Source organism: Parambassis ranga, chromosome 5, assembly GCF_900634625.1.
Source record: "Parambassis ranga chromosome 5, fParRan2.1, whole genome shotgun sequence".
In the NCBI taxonomy this organism is placed as follows: Eukaryota; Metazoa; Chordata; class Actinopteri; family Ambassidae; genus Parambassis; species Parambassis ranga.
The window spans coordinates 9,995,480-10,016,982 of NC_041026.1; the positions used below are offsets into that span (position 1 = coordinate 9,995,480).

At 42.4% G+C, this 21,503-nt stretch overlaps 1 protein-coding gene across 1 annotated transcript; it reads left to right on the forward strand.

Moving 5' to 3' along the window:
* Window positions 1-3,612: 3,612 nt before the first annotated feature.
* On the forward strand, window positions 3,613-21,274 carry slc2a1b (solute carrier family 2 member 1b). Its single transcript, XM_028405377.1, has 10 exons — window positions 3,613-3,987; window positions 12,312-12,407; window positions 16,470-16,630; window positions 17,326-17,566; window positions 17,650-17,812; window positions 17,903-18,090; window positions 18,196-18,300; window positions 18,387-18,488; window positions 18,569-18,772; window positions 19,958-21,274. Exons 1-10 carry the CDS (start codon window positions 3,973-3,975, stop codon window positions 20,153-20,155), a joined length of 1,473 nt encoding a protein of 490 aa, XP_028261178.1. The 5' UTR covers window positions 3,613-3,972; the 3' UTR covers window positions 20,156-21,274.
* The last annotated feature ends 229 nt before the right edge of the window (window positions 21,275-21,503 follow it).

Genomic DNA, 21,503 nt, shown 5'->3' on the forward strand with positions numbered 1-21,503 from the left:
GCATTAGTATCCACAATAATCCACACCAATACTCCACCTACTAACATGCACCACTAGAGGTGAAAGTACATTCTTATTCCATGATGACATAGTTTTGTTTTTTTCACTTTTAAGGAGTGGGGCTGCACATGCATCACATAACTTAAACTGTCAATGCATATTTGTCAGCCTTCCAGGGAGACACCTACATGTGAGCATAGACCCAGAGGAAAGCATGTTGAAGGATTAGAACTCAACAGTGATTCAGATTTATGACATTTATAGGGCCAGTGTATCTTTGGCTTGGTTTTATTACAGTACAAACAAACAGATGATTCTGTGGGATAATATGAAACAGAAAGGCTTCCCTGAGAAGAGTATTAACAGCACAAAGGCTGATGATCGACAATAGAACGGCAGAGGTGCCTACGTGCACGGGGGCACAGACCACAGAGCAGCTCCCGGGCCATCTCTTTGTCAACAGAGGAACATGAGCTGCCAAGTGACTCAGGTGAAATTACTCAGTGCTTCAGCTGCTGTCAGGTGCAGTCATGTGTGAGGTCACCATGTACCCACGTATACCAGCTCATCTGAAGTTCTCTTAGCACAATGAAGAGAATTTATTCTTTATTATTTAATGAATGCTGCCCCTCTTATGCTCACATGCACATACAGTTTACACTTGACAGCCAAAACTCATTGTACTGAGTGCAGTATCTCACTGTAGGCTTTGACTGCACTGTGTTGCAGACACACTCCTGCAGACACCACAGCTGTTGCACCCGTGAATCCACAGTAGATCACCATCCTGATGTAGGCAGGGATGGACAAACAAGGTCAGCAGCTGGTTTAGTTTTCCAGTGCATGTGTCAAAAACCGCTGGTTCATCCCCAGCCTCTGGGGGGCTGGCTCCAAAACAGAGTCAATCCCCACAGACATCCATGTTAAAATGTCCAACCTAATCCAACCTAGCCTATATATGTCACAAACTTTGCCTGTTTAGGCGGAATATGATGGTGCCAAAATTGCAACAGCGTGGGAACCTGTGGACCTGAACCTGAACCTGTCTGTGGTGCATGCACACATTGTGGCCATACAGCTATGGACACATATTTTGGACACATCCCTAATTTGAGTGTGCGTCCCTTAATAATTAAATTTAATTTTGGGGCCCAAGACACACTCAGCAGTGTTACTGAAAGGCAACCTGACCAAAGCGTACACTGCCTCTCATCCAGCTGGGACATGCTCCAGCCAACAGCGACCCTTAAAAGGGTAAAGTGGGTATAGTGAATGGATTGATGGATCCTTTTGACTATACGGAAATGTAAAAGTGTTTATTATATGTGTTTGGACAGAGACTGCAGCTTAACAGATTGGAAGAGATGAGGCCCCATACATCAAACACGAGAGCTGTGGCAACCTCATTATCTTACACTTGGTAAGACAATAACTGAATTTATTCATCTTAATTCACACATTGTGACCAAGCACTGGCCCTCTGAAGAAGAGAGAGATTGTTAGAAGTCTGTGTGTTACGGAGTATAAGGAAAGATTGAATAATTTCTGTTATTAGGTCTGTTTGTTCAAACAGGAGTAAACTTGAACAGGACTGGCATCCTGGGCGTTTCTGCACAATACCATCCTTCAGAACATTCACTCTTTGTTCCAGAAAAATGTCTGTTATTGTTTTCGTTTAGGGTTTCAAAGGATTTGCAGGTTAAAACCCAACAAAAACAAACCTTGTCATTTTGCTTCCCGATGTCCCCTCAACGCTGCAGCTGCATGAATGGAGGCGCTCTTCCTCCTTCACCATCAGGATTATTTTTCTTACCATTTTAATACACACCGACTGCATACCACCTCTCCATCTGCGGAAGAAGCCATGTCGTTCATGCTGATGTATTGGTTCAGGACAGGAAGAGGAAATGTTAATTCATTCTTTAATTAATTAAATATCTAATAAATGTTTATAATATTATCTATATATTTGCATGAAGAAGGAATTTTGCATGCAGGGGAAGTGATGAGTGATAATGAGAGAGGCCTGGAAACATGGTGGTGTAACCCTGTGTTATTCTTGTGTTTCAGACAGGTGAAAATCTGATTTTATCACTTAGCCTTTTCCTCATTGTTTCCCTGTTATTGTTTTCCCAAGGATTCAAAGGCAGAAGACAAAACACAAAGGGAACATATTCTGACAAATTCATCCTTACGTTGCCTCACCCCCCCTGTGCGTTCACGCTCTGTGCAAAAACATGCATTTCCTTTTAATTATTTTCTTAATTTTTTTTCTTACGAACACTCTCAGACTGAACACAGCCCCCCCCCTCCTCCTCCGCCCCACTCCCAGACAAAAGGTAGAGCCCAGTTTTCAAATTTGTTTTCTCAAGCCCTTTTGCTAACAAACATCCCAGATCACAGCCGAGAGGTTGAATGGAGGGCAGATGTTATTTCATCAGGCTGGTGAAAGACCAATAACTCACTGTTAGATGACAGAAAGCAAACAGACAGCTGGTCATAACCAGACGATTAAAAAAAAAAAAAAACAGCAAGGTAGATTCAAAATAACCCTGACACATCTTTAATATGTGTGGAAGTCTGTTAGTGGAACAAATTGTTAGGCAAATTATAAACATTAATAGGACACATTATCTGTTACACAGATTTTTGTAAATGAACATCAGGAGACTAGAAGATATTTACATTTTATATAAATGTCTCCAGATTGTACAGACAACAATCAGTTCTGCTCAATCTGATAATTTGATACAGTTTTGGTGATTTGGGTTAAATTAAATTATATTAAATTAATAAATTAAATCAAGAGTTAAAATGATTCAGACTCCAGTCCAGTCTGCATCATCTGTCACTGGCAGTGGCAAAGAAACAGTTATTTTTATACTGAACTAATTAGGGGTGAAGAGATAATTCTTCACAGTTATATCATGTGTTCAAGATTTAACAACAATTTAATGTTTATTAGGCATCATCTAATTAAATTTGACTAATTTACTGACTAATTGTTTCAGCCACTCTGTATATATGACTTACATATAGCTATGGGCTGAGACAGCTTTGGAAATATGTCTGCCGGGAATAAAGAAGAAGAAGAAGAAGAGGAAGAAGAAGCATTGGAAGTGGAAAACAGGAATGTTGCATGAATGGGAATGTTTCCAGGGGGACCCCAAAAAGTGACGGACCTGATTGTTTCATGCTTTTAAAGCTCGTCGGTGGATTTTGGGACTGAAAGCTAAACTGCAGCTCTTCCCTCCTGCTTGTTAGGGTGCTCGTTTGAATGACTTTTTGTGGTCGTGTAAAAACTATTCCAGTGTTTCACTTTGCGTGTTTTTTTTTGCTAATATCCTTCTGTTTATTTGCTTCTTTCCTTGAAACACAAACTACACCAACTAAAGTTGAATAAAAAACACAGAGTTTATGGGCAAAACTCTAATAATGGAAGGAACTGAGTTGTACTCCGGCACAGCATTGGCTTCTCCGCTTGTGTGTGTGTGTGTGTGTGTGTGTGTGTGTGTGTGTGTGAGAGATCAGTGCGCAATCATTGGCTGATGAGTTGGACAGGCCTCCAACTCACAATAAGTACACGCCCACCGAAAATTGCGTCAGCTACGACTAATATATAACCACGTCTCCTTAGAAGTGTCTCCATAGGCTGGACCGGCGGTACTTGATCGGCAACATCCCGGAAGACTCATCACATCCACGAATCCGTGACTCACGGAGCTTCTGGAGAAAACACGCAGAAGAGAGGCGGCAGCTGGAGGTTTCAGGAAGCACATAAAGAAAGACTGGACTGAAGTGTGAAGGCTTCCCCACAGAACCAAAAGACCTCTGAAAGATGAGAGTTTACTAAAAGAGACAGCGTTACCGGGAGATTCAGAGGAAGTTCTTCCACCGCCGCCGAGACTCGACAAAAAACACAAAGAAGAAGAAGAAGAAGAAGAGGAGGAAGACTTGTGAGCCTGCGCAGACATGGACTCAGGAAAGGTAATAACACGTTTCAGTGTTGTTAAACTGGCTCATTGTGAGCTCAGAGTTCACTGAGTTCACACGGTGTCGTTTCCACATGCGCCTCATCCACGATCATTTATGTATTTTACATTTGATCTCACTTTTACTACTTTATTAAGCATCAGAGGCAAAGGAAAGGCTTATCTAACTGTGATGATCAGAGTTTGGGATTTTATTATGACTATGATATATTTAATTTACCTCATGGGGGGTCCCTCCACATGTGCTGCTGTGTTCAAGGTGGTCTCTTCCTGTTAGATATAAAAAAATACTTGGTTTGGAGTCAAAGTGACACTTCACTGCGGTTATATGCAACTGTTTCTGTGATGTATTCCAGGAACTGAGTCAGATTTCCTGTTCTCTGAGGTGTCTGTTGATACTTTTTTAAGTAAGTTTTTTTAGCTCATCGATAAATCGAAAAAAAGCTTGATCAAACATTTCAGCCTTTTTATAAAATATTATTAGTGATGTAGAGCGCTAAGACTGAATGTTAACAGAACATTTACATTTTAGCTCATTTTCACCAGCAGCAGATGTCAACATCCCACCCTGGTGCGTCACTTTTTGGGGTCCCCTGGAAACGTTTCCTCTCTGGTTTGCGGCACTGCAGCTCGTATCTGTGTTTTACCTGTGTCGTTCTCAGTGATGGAGCGTTTATATTCTCCTTTACTACTACACTTTGAATTGTTTGTTTTGTAAGAAAATCAAAAGAGAATCCTGACATTGGGGAATTTGCACATAGATCTGTCAGACAGAACCAAAACAAAAACACAGAACAACAGTTAACTTGAGCTTTGCTGGTCTGAAGCCATCACTGAGGCTGCATTCTTCACAAAGTAAACACAACTTATCTGCAGCCTCATAAACAGGGAAAAACATGTCTTCCTTTTTTAACTTGCTCATAGATGTAGTTATACCCAGAGGAGCAGCCCGGGCTGACACAGTGGTCAGAATGTGTTTCTCTAGCTGCTGTTGTGGTCGTTGTCGTCTCCATTTATTTTGCACTCTTTGCCATCATGGCCTCTTCAGCTGGATGAGTTTGTTGTGGACGTGATGGGAACATCTCTGGCTGTTTCCACTCTGTCACAGATTCAGCAGATTTCCACAGAGAGTTAATAGCCACCGAGGGAATACTGAAGGTTGCCGAGCTTTTCCTTCCCTTTGACGGTCCACTCCCAGTTTTGAGTTCCGTTGCTTCCAGCAGTGTTGAGCTGTTGTGTGCGTTGGTTAATCAACGTCTCGTGATCAGGATTTTCATACCTGGCTTGCGCGTTGTGCCGCTGGTCAGATAAGGTGCTTGGTGTTTTTTGTCGAGCGGGTTTAAAGAAGTGCATTGAACAAGGCACAAATTCACAGAAGTCTTAAGGCTGATGTTTAGTTTGCAGTGTGCTTTGGTAACAATTGTTAAGGTGTGGTTTTGCTGGTGTCACGCAGCAGGCCAGCAGGTAAAGAAGGGACGGTGCTTTGGTAGAAGTTTTGTTCTTCAGTGCAGCTGTATTCTAATTTGAACTCCTTCAAAATAAAATCCAACTTAACATTTTGAGCCGTCTTCTTCATAACAGGGTTCTTTTTTCACTCAACAAAAGAAATGCTAATTGTTGGAATGGACAGCCCTTAAATTCCTGACAGCCCCAGCAGCAGGTATTTACAGTTAAGAGCTGAAAACTCACATTGTACACTGACTTAATTGCACCAACTTAATTCCTCTCCATCCTCCACCTCTCCATCTTATGCCAACTCTGGCCCTCCTCAAGTCAACCCAGTACTTTCATCTGCATGACTAGCTCCCTTCACTGTGTCTTGTAATGTAACTGTCAGCCACGCTGTAATGAGGTGTAATGAGGCTTTGCTCCAAAAGTTTGGGATTAAGGGATCTAGGTAGGTTTTAATTGCGCTGAGCAGGACTAGGAGGAGTTTAATTCTCTTTGCGTAGCCTCCGGTCACTGTTCTCATGGACCTACAGAATCCCTCTGGGCTTCTGAGATTTAACGACTCAAAGCAGATGAGGGGTGTTACCTTTTACGTTCGACCTTTAAATGTCAGTTTTACCTGACCAGCATCTTCAGTGACAGCACTGCAGCCTGAACTGTGTGTTGTGTTTCAGTCTTGTTGTTGCGTAATGCTGTATGAGATGAAGAGGGCAGCGATGTTTCAGTTACTACGTAAGAACACAGTTTGAACTAACATTTACCTCCATATTTGTGCAGCAATTGCGACCACACATTTGGACTGATGGTGTTTTTCAACTGCAGGAACTTGTGGGCCACATGGTTGCATTTCTACTACCAGAACCTCCCATGTAGGGGCTTATTTCAGGGACATTTCCTGGGTAGAAAGAAGTATGGTACCTGTTGTTTGGGTAGGAGGAGGACTCTGCACCGATTGGTTAAGAATCTTATTGTTGAGGTTCCTGCAGTTTAGACACACAAAAATTACAGGTTTCAAGCTCATCTGCTCTAAGAACAAGGACAAGATAAAAGTTAAGTTTCATTGACAGTGCAGTGCTGATCAAAAACCCACTTTTACCTTCATTAGGCTGCAGATTTCATTAGGGCAGAGGAAGAGGTAATTTTCTAAACATGGAACCTTACATGAAAAAAGAAATTCATGTAGAGTCACTCCCCACTCGACTGGTTATATTTCCTGAAGGACCACGCTCTATAAATGAGCTGGTCTCTGTGAAACATAAAATCGCTCCTCACTTTCTTATTGTTTGTATTTTCGACATTCCAAAAACACAGAGCACCACTGTAAATACTTTTTATCTGATCTCACTGGTCGGCTGAAGTTTCACTGCAGGCCCTCTTCAGTTGTGTTTAATGGCATATTACTCATACAGTTACTAGGAAGTGTTTTATAGAAACAAAAAGGTGGTGTCCCATTGTTCTGCAGTGTTTAAATAAAGGTTAATACTAACCAGGAGTGCCAGGAAACGGATACATGCCACACATACACAGTCTTATTATTGCAGTAATCATAAATGACAGAGTGGTTTGTGCTGCAGTTATACGGCTGGTTAATAAATGCTCAATACTTTGTATTATTACATGTAGTTTGGACACTGGTAAACTGCTTTTCTCCTTGTTGCACCAAAAAGGCTGAAACATGCAGGGAATGTGTTTAGAGCAGGATGTGTAGTCAGGATGACGAGGCTCTGGGAGGCCCCGCCCCTACAGGATTAATCCACAGCTGTGAAAGCTGAGACTGAAGAGGTGGTGTGTGGAGGGACGTGATGGTGGCAGCGTAGGCAAGAACCACAGAGCTGCCACACACCAGGTAGAAGGAACTGAGTCTAATCATGGCTCTCATGCTCCTCTACTTCTGCTTCCTAATATTTTCTTTATTTAAACTGTGGTTCCACAGGGGGAACTCAGATGAGTCTTGGTATGAGGTTGAAAGGTTACAGTGAAAACTCTGAAACAGATAATCTAAATGAGAAGTATTGATCAGTTACAGCTTCCTTGACTTGTGCTGTGGCCTGTTTTCTAAGTTTTGTTCATAGCTGCTTAACATTTTATTCCTTATTTAGAAGAGACAAGCATCCAGTGCCAAAACATTAAGATTAAAATTAAGATTTACTTTATTAATCCCTGTGGGGAAATTAAGTTAATGAAACATGAGTTAGGTAATGACGTAATAATGACTAGAGGGGGTGGAATGTATTCCTTTTTGTTTTCCAAGCCTGACTTTCTTTCATTTCCATGTTTCTCTCCTGTCTCTGTCAAACTAAAGGCCCAAAAATCAAGTGCTTTTTTAGTTTCCTGTTTTTCTTTGTGCCTAAATCTTGAATTTTTGTAAAGAGTTTTTGTTTATATCTCAGTGTTCAGAGTTACTTTTTTATTAACTGAACGGAGTCAGGGTTGTGTTTTATGCTTGTTGACTTTTAGATGTTTGAAGAAGTTGGAGCTCGGCTGAGTGATAAATATTGAAGCAGTGGTGGTTTATATTGCCTGTTGTGGTTACACTTATCCTAATTTGGAGAGTGCTGCTCTTCCACCATATTTCAGTTTATGCTTTATTGTGATCACTCCATGCAGCAAAGGGTGGGCGAGTGTTTGCATAGATCTCCATTTGCCAGAATGTGTTTTTTTTTTTACTTAGTCTTTTCTTTCTCTCTTTTGGCTGTCAGCATATAGACAGTGATAGCAGTGATGTCTTACTAAGCAACCAAAGCTACCATCAACAGTTGATTGTTCATTCCTGGCTTGACTCAGGAGAAATTTCCTGGCTGCACTTGCATCATGCTTTATTTTCTTTTTCACATGCAAAGTGGGGGGCATTTGCATGCATGGTGCATTTAAATGAAGTCAGGAGAGGAGTTATTACCTCTGAGCCTAAGGTGTTTATACATATCATATAATGAAAGGACTCATTTTAACATGACGTGTTGAAGCTATCTGGGTGTATATGTGCAGTCGTTTTTTGGCTGATTATCTTAAGTTAAGAGGCAGAGACAAAAGAACAGGATGGACACCGGTGATGGCTCCAAGGTTGCTGTCATGTAAAATAGTTTTTGTGTGTGTAAAACGTCATTGTTTCCCTAGTAAGGAAGTCATGTATTATGTTGCTCTTCTTTGCACGAGGAACTGGAATAATGTCCCCTACTCCGTCATTTTTTTCCATTTTACAAAGCAGGTTTTCTTCTCAGTCCTGCTTAAAATGATCCAATTTAAATGGAACCAATGAAAGAAAACACATTTAGAACATCTGGATATTCTTTCTCTTTTTCTTCTGTTTATTTTAAATACAGGACTCATGCAAACGGTGTGTGTACACCTAGACTAGGCTGATGTTATGTAGGTCAAACGAAAAGATGTCACAGAAAAGTTTTTGATTTCTCTCTAACACACACACACACACACACTGCGGCCCCATGTTCCACAGTCAACTGGATTTAAACATCCATGTTCCAAGGCAGTGTAAATAATTCCTACTATTCCCTTAAGCAAGGGTCAGTTTAAATAGAGTCCAGTGAGGACTGCTCCCACAGACAGGATTTTGCTGTTTACATAAAAAAGAACAGCTTCTTGGTTCTGATTGGTCTTTGCATTGGCAGCGTGGTCCCTTTAAGACCCCAGCCCACAATACTGAAAAGAGTGTGTGTTTACATACTGCTCCTAACAGTTCAGACGGGGTGATCCTTATAAGAAGAAGTCCCATTGGTTCAGAAGTGAAGGAGGGTTTTAAGTGACTTCAGGCAAGCTTTTTTTTGTACAGTGAACAGGGCTGCAGTGAGCGCCTCCTAAACATGCACAGAAGTTTCTCAGTAGTTTCTTAGAAGTAGCCAGCAGCATTTGGGCGATATTACAGAGGAGCATGCACAATCCTTTTAGATTGTTCCTGAAGAGTCACTTTAATGAAACATGGTGGGGTAAATTCTTCTGTTTATCTTTTCTTTGGAGATATTTATGAACATTCCAGCCTGGAGGTTTAAAAGAATGAGATTTACTCAGCAGGAGGTTTGGAAATAAGTTTGATGCTTAAAGGCAGGATCAGATGGGTTTCATCATTTTATAATCACCTGTAACCATCAATCATTTTGTTTTCTGAGAATGAACCTTTCACATTAAGAGCAGGTCGTCCTCCATATTTCTGCAGCGGCCTACAATGGACAAAACAAACACTGTCTCTAGAGAGCATCTTCACCTCTATAAAACACTTTAGCTCCTTCACAACTCCAGACCTGCCCTGAATCGTACATTATGGAAAATAAAAATGTTTGTTGACGTTGTCAGAGAAGCGTTTGAGGTTGTGGTCACTGGTGCTGTTGTACTGCACCACTTTATACAGACATAAAAGCCTTCTTGGTAAAAGAGGACTGGCTGGACTGGTTTGAGCAGACTCTACTTTACAAAACCAGAGTACCATGTCCATGTCCATTGCTGCCAAAAAAACAAAAGCAGAAACCTGAGTCTCACTGAAGTTATAGTGGTGTGTTGGTGTGGTAAGTGTTTTCTTGGCACACTCTGGTACACCTTAATGCTAGCCAACATGGTTTGAATGCCTCAGCCTATCTCAGTACAGCTGACCTTGTGTGTGTGTGTGTCCCTGTACAGCCATGATTTAGCCATCCTCTAATGCAGCAGTTCTGCTGCTCTTCTGGTGGAGAATCTGTGTGTTTATGTGTTCATCATGACCCTTTCTGGGTGGATCTTGGAGAGACCCATGACCCTCTTGTTGGTGAATGGTTGGTTAATGACTAAAAACTGTGCGGGACTAGTTAACAGCCCACTGTTAGGGTCTGAATGGGGTTGAATCCTGCTGAGAAGAGATGAAAAAGGCAATCTTGCCGTTGGGGATCAAAGCCTTAATATTGCAAACGCCCCCTAGTGGTTTGCTGCTGTATACCTAATGAGTATATCAACACTGACAGGCTACAAACTGACATACACTTAGAAGGAAAATTAATACATTAATATAGCTAATGAAAATATATTACAACATTTTGGCCTTCATAGTGTCAAGTGAGGAAAAAACTCTGGCCATTGGACTGATGTAGTTGATGACCCCTGTTCTAATGGCTACTTCCTGCAGGGTAATCCTCCAATTCAGTGCTTTGGGATGTGTGGCAGATTTGTGTGTATTTTGATGTGTATCTTTTTGTAATAAGGGGTTGTCATAAAAAAAAAAAAAAAAAAAATTATCAACACCTTGGTATCAAACCACACTGACTGTGCCCGCTGTGTCATGTGGTGGTACTCTGAGAGATCTGGTGACGAGTAACACGAGCTGCAGTTTGGACCGTTTTTATCAGTAGTAACCAGGTGGCATCTGATACGCTGTTTCTGTAACTTTCCATATTTGTCTTTAATAATCATTCTGTGTGTCCATGTGGACGCAGAATGTTTACAATGTTGGTTGTAGCAGCCTGACTGTCCGCTGGAAACTCTCTCTGTTTAGAGCTCGACCGTGGAGCTGAGCAAACAGGAAAGAGCTCCGGTCTGTCGACACATCAGCTGTAACACAGCGATGATCAGAGCATAGAATAAATGGGTGGTGCATTTGTAGTTTTAAAAGGTGACATTTGTGCAGTGTTTGTGGTTACAGTTTGTCTCCAACTGGCAAAAAGTTAAGAGTTACATCGAAGAAATGGTCAGGAATCGGACACTATAACATGCACCAACAACATTTTCTGTTACTATCAGGCTTGAAACATGTTCACATCCTTATCATCTGTGCTGCTTATGATACATGTTGCTAAAAGTTAAGTTAATCTTTGTGACTTATTTCCAAAAGATCAACTTTATTTCCCCCAAAATCTGATCCAACAGTGTCTAAAAATTTTGCTATTTTCTCCGTGTGAGTTAAGAAAAAATAAGAGGAAGCTTTGAGGTGACGTGTGAAGGCCGGGACTTTTGTTGTCATAACATGAGGAAGTTTTCTGGTCACAGGATTTATGGAACCTTAATCACGCAGACAAGATGACTTGTGGTGAGATAAAGGCAGATTAATTTTCTCCAAACTAAGTCTGGTTTATGTGAACTCTTTGACACATAAGTATGGAAGTGTGATGTACGCGTGGAACCTTACAGTCCTGCTTTCAGGTTGTTTTTGGAAGCTATCCTGCAGACAGTAAAACAATCAGAGATTAGTACAGCTAAAGTTGAAGCAGGAATGATAATGGCTTGTGGTGGACAACAACAAAAGCACAGATAATAGCTTGAGGCTGCTGTTTCCCTGTCTGAGAGAAGGACGAGGAAACACGTACTGGTTTATTAACTTTTTGGTATGAGAAAAATCTCTCCTAATCTACTGGGCTCTACTGAGATCAAGCTCAAAATGACCTCTGTAATAACAGGAGCAAGGGTGCAGACAAAAACATCAGTAGACCTGCGTTTAACCCAGACCTTTTTCAAGAAGCTGGCTCGCTCAGTAATTCAGATTTCTACTGGACCTCAGACCTTTGTTTTTGTTTGGTATTATTATTATTACTACACAGGTTGCACCATCACTTTCCTGTTTGTCTGCACTGTGATAAAGCTTCATTCATTCGTGGTGTTGTGAAATATGGCCTGATACCAAAACATCTTCAACAAGATATTTCAGGGTGTTTTTTTTAATACTTTAAACCTGCGGTGAAGATAGAATTTGAAGGCGACCAATCTAAACATGTGGCTGCAGGTAGAAACAGTCACACAGTTACATATCCAGCTTGTATACAGAGATGCATGGGAGTTGGATTTGGAAAGTCGATACTGCTGTTAATGTTACTATCTGCACTCATCCAAGCTCTTTGCTCTGTTCTGTAAAAAGTCTGGTCTCCTCACTGACACTTCATCTGCTCTTCGCTTTTCTTGCAGCAAATAACGCTTCCGCTGATGATGAGCGTTGGAGCAGCAGTGATTGGCTCTCTGCAGTTCGGCTTCAACACAGGAGTCATCAATGCCCCTCAGACTGTGAGTAAAAGACACAGCTGGCTGATTTATTAGGTGCAGGTTGGAAAACATCTGCAAAGAAGTCTTCATGAAGGTTGTATTGTAAATGGATGAATGATTTGTTTAATGAAGTTATCCTATAGCTGCTGAAAATCTTCCAGAGCTAGCAAGTAGCAGTTTTTTTTGCCATCTTTGTATAACTAAGTGCAGAAAAGCCACTTTTACTAAAATCAAAAAAAGCTATTCTAAAAGAATAAAAGAGATTTAATGAATAAAGAGTCTTCTGACTGTCATTACTATAGGTCATCTTTCCTAAAATATGTCTTGAAACTGTCCATGCTTGCAGGATGCTCATTGGTCTGCATAGTTCTGCGTGTGAGTTAATCCATAGATGATGAATACATACAGCACCAAATTCAACAAAATACATTTGGCAAACACTATTGCTTACTTTGAATTACACATCTTCCTCTGCCTTCACCTGCATTAAAAGAAGATGTGTGTGTTTTTTTATTAAAATGTTTATTGGTTTTCATGTTCAAATAACAAATAGAAAAAAACTATAACAACAACAAAAAACCACTGGCTGGACCCCCCCCCCCAACCCCCCTCCTGTCCCCAGGGTAACAGCAGATAAATCCATAAATAAGGTGTATGTTTATAAAGCCCTATAAATAACAGCAACACACATTTTACAGTGAGCATGTTGTGCATGTTTTTCCAGCATCCACGCAATGGATCAATCACTCTGTCTATCAGAGCCTGCTGTTCGCTGTCTTCCTGGTTAACAGCCGGTGCAGGTTAAGAGGTGGGATAATAATAGCCGCATTCAGGCCTAATAGGTTTGAGGATGTCTGTGTGAGAAAGAGTCTCTATGCCCAAAAATGGAGCTCTCCTGACCAGCAATGATCTGGGAAATGCAAGACAGTGAAATTAAAAGACAGACAGTCGCTTATCCCCATAACAAAACCAGGTAATAGAAAAAGAGGATTTCATGGCCCCCTGTGAGGCCTAAATGTAGCTGTAGGCTTTATTAACAGACAGGTACAGCAAAGAAAAGTCATTTCCTGGGGAATGTCTTCATTGCATGTTAATAACGGCTCAGTTTGCTTTGGTCTGGACACACCCTGTGGCTACACAGCTGCCTCCGCACAGGTCACAGGTGTGTTACCTCTTTATTTACCTCCTACGTTCTGTAGTCAGACTGTCACAGTGATCTAGTCTGCACAGCTGTTTCCTGTGTAGATGCTCACTCTAAGAGCTATGCTGCACTTTCTACTGCACAATTATGAAGTGTATAGCTTAGCTTTATAATTAGTTAAGCAACTTTTCTTTTGGTCTACTGGTCAGCACAGCTCTAAGCTTGCTGCACACATTTCACCTTATGTAATCTGGTATTTTGCCTCAGAACACAGATTGCAGATTTGCCTGCACAATAACAGCAGCACGTGTTCCACCTACATGCTTCAGCCACAACGACCGCCATGTGCGCCAGTCACTGAGGGCCCGCAGACCGAACATGTGGCCTCTTACATACTGTGCTAGTGTGAACCTGTCCTCCTTAGTCTTTATCGCCTTTACAGCGGTGTCACATGCAAACACCAGAGAAAGTTTTCCAACCTTTGCAAAAACAAACTTTAATACAGCAACAGGACTGTGGGCTATCACCAGCACCTCTTTCCTCTGTGTTTGCAGTGATGCTGCCTGTGACGCAGGCTTTCTTCTGTTACAGCGTCCCTGATTAGATACGCTCTTTCAATGGCCTCGCTCTCTCCTGCCACGTCCGCACATTTATAATCAAACCAGCTCTAAAACCAAAACTATTTTTGCCACTTGTTTAGTATCTCTAAGTTATTTTCACTCCTGAACACGGCGCTCACCTTGGCAGCAAGGTCAGCGGCCAGCTCCTACACCAACACCAAGCTGACAGCATGAATAGACGGCTTGTTTCATTGTGCACTTGGAGCCAGCTTGCGTGTTTTTGAACTGTGCAACCCACTGACAGAGAAGTCAAAAGGGTTAGTCTAATTATTCTGCAGCCTTCCTTTTGGTTTTTGCAGCGTGTATCGTTTAGATGTTTTCAAAGATTCAAAGGCTGTTAACGTCAAATCACTCTGTGTAGAACATAATACTATAAAGAATATTAAAAAAAAAAGTGAAGGGGGGTTGGGGGCGGAGGTAGGAATAAGAATTTGACAGAGTTAAGGTCCAGAGGGAGGTAGTGAGTTCAACATCCTGACAGCTTGGTGGGTGAAGATGTTTGACAGTATTGTGGAGCGGTCCCGAAGGCTTCGGAACCTCACTGAAAGCAGGAGGCCTGAGTGTGGGTGTGTGAGGGGTGGGAATTATCCTCAACAATGCTGATGGCTCTATGGGTGAGGTGGGTGTGGAAAATGTCCTTGAGGGAGAGCAGAGGGGCACCGATTTCGCCAGGGGGCAGTGCAGCCTTTATACCACACAGTGATGCAGCCAGTGATGATGCTCTCAATGGTGCTCCTGGTAGAAGGAGCACATGAAGGGAGGTGGGCCATGTGTGCTCTCCTCACTTTGCAGAGGAAGTACAGGTGTTTCTGAGCTTTCTTGGCCAGCCGTGTTGTGTTTGTTGTCCAGGAGAGGTCCCCAGAGATGTGCACCTCGTAGAAACTCGGTGCTGCTCACCCTCTCCACCGCAGCACCATTGTTGGTGTTGTAGTTGGGCACACAGTCATGAGTCAGCATGTTAAAAAGCAGCGATGTGGGTGTGTGCTCAGCCACCATGCTTAGCATGATGGTCTTGGAGGTGTTGCTGCCAGCCCAAACATTCTGTGACCTCTCTGATAAGAAGTCCCAATCATACAGAGAGGTCTTGAGTCCCCGGTGACAAAGCACTAAAAAGCTACTCTGCACCGTCTGCACAGCAGTTAGCAAGTAGCTGGTGAATTTAGCACTTTGAGAGCCAGATGTTGTCCTCAGGAGAAACATGACAGCACATGAATGATAATGTTGCATGCATACCTGATGCATACTGAGAAAGTTTCTAAAATCCACCTTGATTTGAAAGGTGCATTCATAGTCTTCTCTTGCCTTGTTTAGTCAGTTTATTGCTCCATCAAATATTAAACAAATTAAAACAAAAGAAATTATAATTTTGAAGTATGATCAGTAAAATGTGCTCAAACTATCCAAAGTAAAATATTTATTTCTTGTTAAAAGATGGGAGCTCAGCCAGTGAGGTGTGACTGTTTTAAGGTGCTTGTGTAAATATGCTCGACTACATTCCTGCACATGTACTAACTCGGATCAGCTCTTATACATGCAGCATGTTTTAAAGCAGTGATGGGATGAAGGTCAGGGGTCCAGCATAGTGTACGATCACACACTCGTGGTATCACCAAGCAAGGTCTTGTGAGTGCAAGTTGATAGCGGCTGTGACCCAGGTTGTGATTTAATGGTGTCATACTATGTATCCCTCCACCGTAGGAAAGCCCTTGACAAGTGATAGGTCTGCTATTATTAACGGGTTCATGAGGACTCTGCTGAGCTTTTCTTTCCACATGCTACGTGCTAGTACACGAAGATCTCTGCTGTAACTCAGCTGCAGAGAGTTTTATAACAAATATAGTTAGTGTAACACTATCAGAGAGGCATGTGGCAGCAGAAACAGAGCCTGGCATTATTGGCGGCATAGCCGGTGAAGTCACAGAGCTATGGGAGCCTGCAGATGGGGCGATGACCTTTTCTGAATCATATGAGCGGTGTCACTGTGACGCACGCATAAACAGACATCGCTGCTTAAGCCCTGTCACCAGCTCGCCTAGTTTTGTCAACATAGACTGTCTGTGATGTGACACGCAGGAGGGAGGAGGACCAGAAACATGACACCCAAACATGTCTGGTTAACTTCCTGGTAACCATGAAATTTTGAGAGATCTGTGTAGGTGCTGCCACCAGCTGGCCACAGTGTAGCAGCTCAGCTAACACTGAACCATATGTGGGTGCCTGAGGAAGACATTTAACATTTCAGCTGTGACAACATTTTATAATAAAGATCATAGTCCGTGTTTATTTTTGTTTCAGTAACAACCATTTGTTTCCTTTGCGCAGATCATTGAGAACTTTATTAATGAGACGTGGTTTGAGCGTTACAACGAACCCATCACCAAAAACACCATCACAGCTCTGTGGTCCCTCGCTATTGCCATCTTCTCTGTGGGCGGCATCCTCGGTTCATTCTCTGTGGGGCTTTTCGTCAACCGATTTGGAAGGTAAACAGTAAACTACATTTTTGTCACAGACCATCATCTGTTCTGGATTCATTTTCTACATGCAGGGAGTGGTCAGAAGGCATTTGAGCTGCGGGGTGTACAGTTACACTTGCTGCATTTTCTGAAAGGGAAGTTTAAACAAACCACACACACGCCTTAAGGGGTGTTGTCTTTTAGTTCCAGGAAAAGAAGTGTGTTTTTCACAGCTAATTTTAGATAGATGATTTAGCATTTATGTTAAGCTATAGTGCTGAACTTTTTCCACACAAATAAGCAGGGCCGATTGAACCAGCCAGCTGCTGGTAAATGCTTGTACATTTCACAGTATACCACAACTTTACACCAGGGAGGTGTACCATGAAACTAAATGAGCAGTTTAGCAAAGTCTGTTGAACCTGAAGAGTCACAAAGGTGCTGCATGCCACTCTGGTCTGAACTGGATCTGTTGAATTTTCTTCATGGTTTTACCCGCCAGGTGTCTGTGGTGACATTCCTGCCTTGAAAAGAGTGTCTATAAAAACAATGTGGTCAGACTACAAAAGAGCTACAAGCTCTGGAAAGAAGAATAGAATAAATGTAGTCACAGGAAAATTAGCTGACATGCTAATGGGGATCCAAGAACAAATAAATTAAACCAATTAAAATCAATCAGCCTGTATGAATTAATTTTTTTTTATCTTGTTCTTCATATTCAGGAGGAACTCAATGCTCATGGCTAATGTCCTGGCCTTCATCGCAGCCATTCTCATGGGCTTTTCAAAGATGGCAAGCTCCTGGGAAATGCTCATTGCTGGTCGTTTTGTGGTCGGCCTCTACTCGGGTCTCTCCACAGGCTTTGTGCCCATGTACGTGGGTGAGGTTTCCCCAACAGGCCTACGAGGAGCCCTGGGCACCCTGCACCAGCTGGGCATCGTCGTCGGCATCCTCATCGCACAGGTTGGTAAACAGAAGTTGTTCTAGTAGCTGTCGGCGTCCTCTTATTGTTAAAATCTGACATTGACGTCTTGATTGATTTTCAGGTGTTCGGTATGGAGGCGGTCATGGGCAATGAGGACTTGTGGCCTCTTCTCTTGAGCTTCACCTTTATCCCAGCTTTGATACAGTGTGTCCTGCTGCCTCTCTGCCCAGAGAGCCCACGTTTCCTGCTCATCAACAAGAACGAGGAGAACAAGGCCAAGACGGGTGAGTTCTCTCTCTCTCACACACACACAAACACACACAAGTACACAGTGTTGTTATGTGTAATTTTTAATCCGTGATGTGTTTCTCCAGTGCTGAAGAAGCTCCGCGGCACCACGGATGTGAGCGCCGACATGCAGGAGATGAAGGAGGAGAGCCGGCAGATGATGAGGGAGAAGAAAGTGACCATCCTGGAGCTGTTCCGCTCACCTCTGTACCGTCAGCCCCTTTTGATCGCCGTCATGCTGCAACTCTCCCAGCAGCTGTCTGGTATCAACGCTGTGAGTGTCAAAGCTCAGACATTAGCCTGTCGTTCTCTCTTCAGATCAGCTGAGATGTTTTTATGTCAGAAGACATCCTGAGCGTGTCGCCTGCGTGTGTTTCAGGTCTTCTATTTTTCCACACGTATCTTTACAAAAGCGGGAGTTGAGCAGCCCGTCTATGCCACCATTGGAGCCGGTGCGGTTAACACCGCTTTCACTGTGGTGTCGGTGAGTTCAGTCAAGATTCAATTAAAGCTCTAACAAAGAAAGCACAGGTAGACTCTCATGCTCTGTCTCATCTTGTCCTACTGTAGCTGTTTATAGTCGAACGTGCTGGCCGCAGGTCTCTGCACCTCCTCGGGCTGCTGGGAATGGCCGGATCTGCCATCCTAATGACTATTGCCTTAGCCCTGCTGGTAGGTGTATGAGACAAAGTCTTGTGTATGAAGTGAATATGCAAATTTTTGTAACTTTTTTTCTTGTTTCGCTTTTATAGGAGCAGCTTAAATGGATGTCATATATGAGCATCGTGGCAATTTTTGCCTTCGTGGCGTTCTTTGAGATCGGGCCGGGTCCCATTCCTTGGTTCATCGTGGCAGAGTTGTTCTCACAGGGGCCCAGGCCGTCAGCCATCGCCGTAGCTGGCTTTTGCAACTGGACCGCCAACTTTATAGTGGCAATGTCCTTCCAGTATGTAGAGGTAAGAAGGAGAAGGGAACTATGAAACTAGCACGGGCAAATCCTCACAGCAGTGGCTCAGTGGTAGAGCAGGGTTGTCCAATAACCGGAGGGTCGGGGGTTCGACCCCAGCTCCTCCCTAGTCATTGTTGTGTGTCCCTGGGCAAGGCACTTTACCCGCATTGCCTCCAGTGCACTCACTGGTGTACGAATGCGTATGAATGAATCTGAGAGGCCGTAGGTGCACCATTGGTTACCATTGCCCCTGTGTGTGTGGTGTGCATGAATAATGCATCTCAATGTAAGCGCTTTGAGTGTCTGCCCAACAGAGCAAAAAAGTGCAATATAAGACCAATGCATTATTATTATATGTATCAGAAACAGGCATGGTCAAACATGACTTTGGAAGAAAAAGACATATAGAGGACGATCAGTGTCCTCAGCATGAAACATTACATGTTGCTGCTACCTCAGTCTACAAGCAAGTTGCTTTGTGTGTGTTTGCTGCAAACATTACTTTGTGTTTCTTTAACATTACAGTCATTGTACTGCTAATTAAGGTCATACAAAGTTAATAATTATGCAAAAATAATTTAAAAATGTATATTTTGAGAACATGTTAAGGTTGCACTCTTCTAGCTGGATGACAGGTTTACAGGTTTGTCTATAGTTTTTATTCCTAAACCCAGATTGTTTTCACATTGTGCCTGTTTTTATTAATATCTTTCTTTTCTCATTTCTATTAGAACCCCCTTTGAGATTTTTTTTTTTAAAGAAATTGCCTGTAATGCACAAACCAGCTGAACAGATGACATTTGAATGAGGAAATGGACCATAATTGGTCAATTTGTGATTATTATGATTAAATCAAAGTCCGGCACAGTACGCAATTAGGCAGAATGAGGAATACAGACGAGAGAGTGGAACAGGGAGGCTGGCTTGCGAACTAGTTTCAGAGGTTGAGGATGTGAATGTGTATTCTTTTTAAATTTATATTTAATAAGTGTCAATATTTTAGTGCAGAAACAGCTCATCCATGAAAACACTTGCTCACAGTACAGAAATAGAACAGTGTTAAAGATAAGTCCCAGACTATGAAGGATGAGAGTCTTTGTCCTCTTTACTTGTGTTGAGATAAATCAGCTCGTCAGTCTTGGCTGTCAGATCACTGAGGACCGACCGTTTTCCTTCTTGCGTGTCTCCACAGGAACTGTGCGGCCCCTACGTCTTCATCATCTTCACTGTGCTCCTGCTCATTTTCTTCATCTTCACTTACTTCAAAGTGCCAGAGACGAAGGGCCGGACGTTTGATGACATCGCAGCCGGCTTCCGTCAGACAGCCGCCGGCGGAGAAAAGCATTCGCCGGAGGAGCTGAACAGCCTGGGAGCCGACTCTCAGCTTTGAGTGACTGTTTCTGAACTTTCTAACAAACTCTTTTTCAGACCGAGGGCGGCAGACGAGAACAGTCTGCGATCTAGAAGTAGACAAATCCACCGGTAGAGTAATTTTTCACACCGTCGCCACATTTCGGGCGTCATCACCGACTGTGCGGTGATTCTCCCAACATGACGTCTTCTGCTGCTCCTCTTGTGAAGAAACTTGATAGGCACTGTGTCGCCTGGTTGATATGAGAGAGAGGGGGGGTGCGTTGAGGATAGATCGGGATGGTTTTTAATATTTTAGGATATTTTTAAATAACGTAAATGTGTGTGTGCGCACCAATCAACCAACCCTTTTTTTTAAATAACTCTTTTTCACTGAACATATATAACTGATATGTGCTTATGCTCTGTTCACTGCTGTTACGGTTTCAAAGTGCTGTAGCTGTAGATGTTCACTGTGCTGAAATACTCCTCTTTACTGAGCAGACTGTGTCACTGTAGATCCTAGCACTGTAGAGGCTGCACAGCGTGTCTATATTTCTCTCCACTAGATGGGGCACTGCCTCCAAAAAAACGTTTATATGTACCTTCTTCAGAGAAAGTACACAAATTGTGATATCATGTTTTAATATGATGATTTTAAATTTATTACATCAACCATAAATTATACATGTATCATTTGTTGCTGTAAAAAAAAACATTTCACACCGACAAATGTCATTTTTTAAAAAAAATATTATTTTTGGTCCTAAAAGCAGTTGATCCTTCATTCCTGTATGTTTTACTCCATTCCTTTTTAGCAGCAGGTTATCGATGAATGTGGATGTGTGTCTGCACAGATCACTGGACTTGGCAATGAAGCACAATCAGCAGCCACAAAGCCAAAAAAACATAAAAAATCGGTCTCACAAAAGGAGAAAAAAAAAGGATATTTGTGAGTTTAAGTGCCTGATTAACAACAATCAAGCCTCTGCAGCCTTCCGGCCTCATCACGTCACGTCAGACTGTCGGAGGTGCATCCTCACTGTATGCAATTCTCTGTTGGGCTTTTTTCCACACAGTCAGAGGCTACATGTGAAAGCATTTTTAGAAACAATTTTTTTTTAAAAAAAATCCAAAAATAAAGTGGACCAAAATGAAATGTCGCCCTCTTTGCAAGATTTTTATTATCCTGAAAGTGCTCTTCATCCAGCATGCATCAACCAGCCGGTCGTCTTTGCACTATGTGTCTGAGGAGGTGGATACTTGTTGCTGTGGTGCAAAGGCTCATTCTCCTGCTGTATTGTGTGTCTCTCTCACTCTTTCAGTCATTTTCAAACTCACTTAGCCTCACTCTAAGTCAGTCACTGCTGTATCACTCGTTGAAGCCG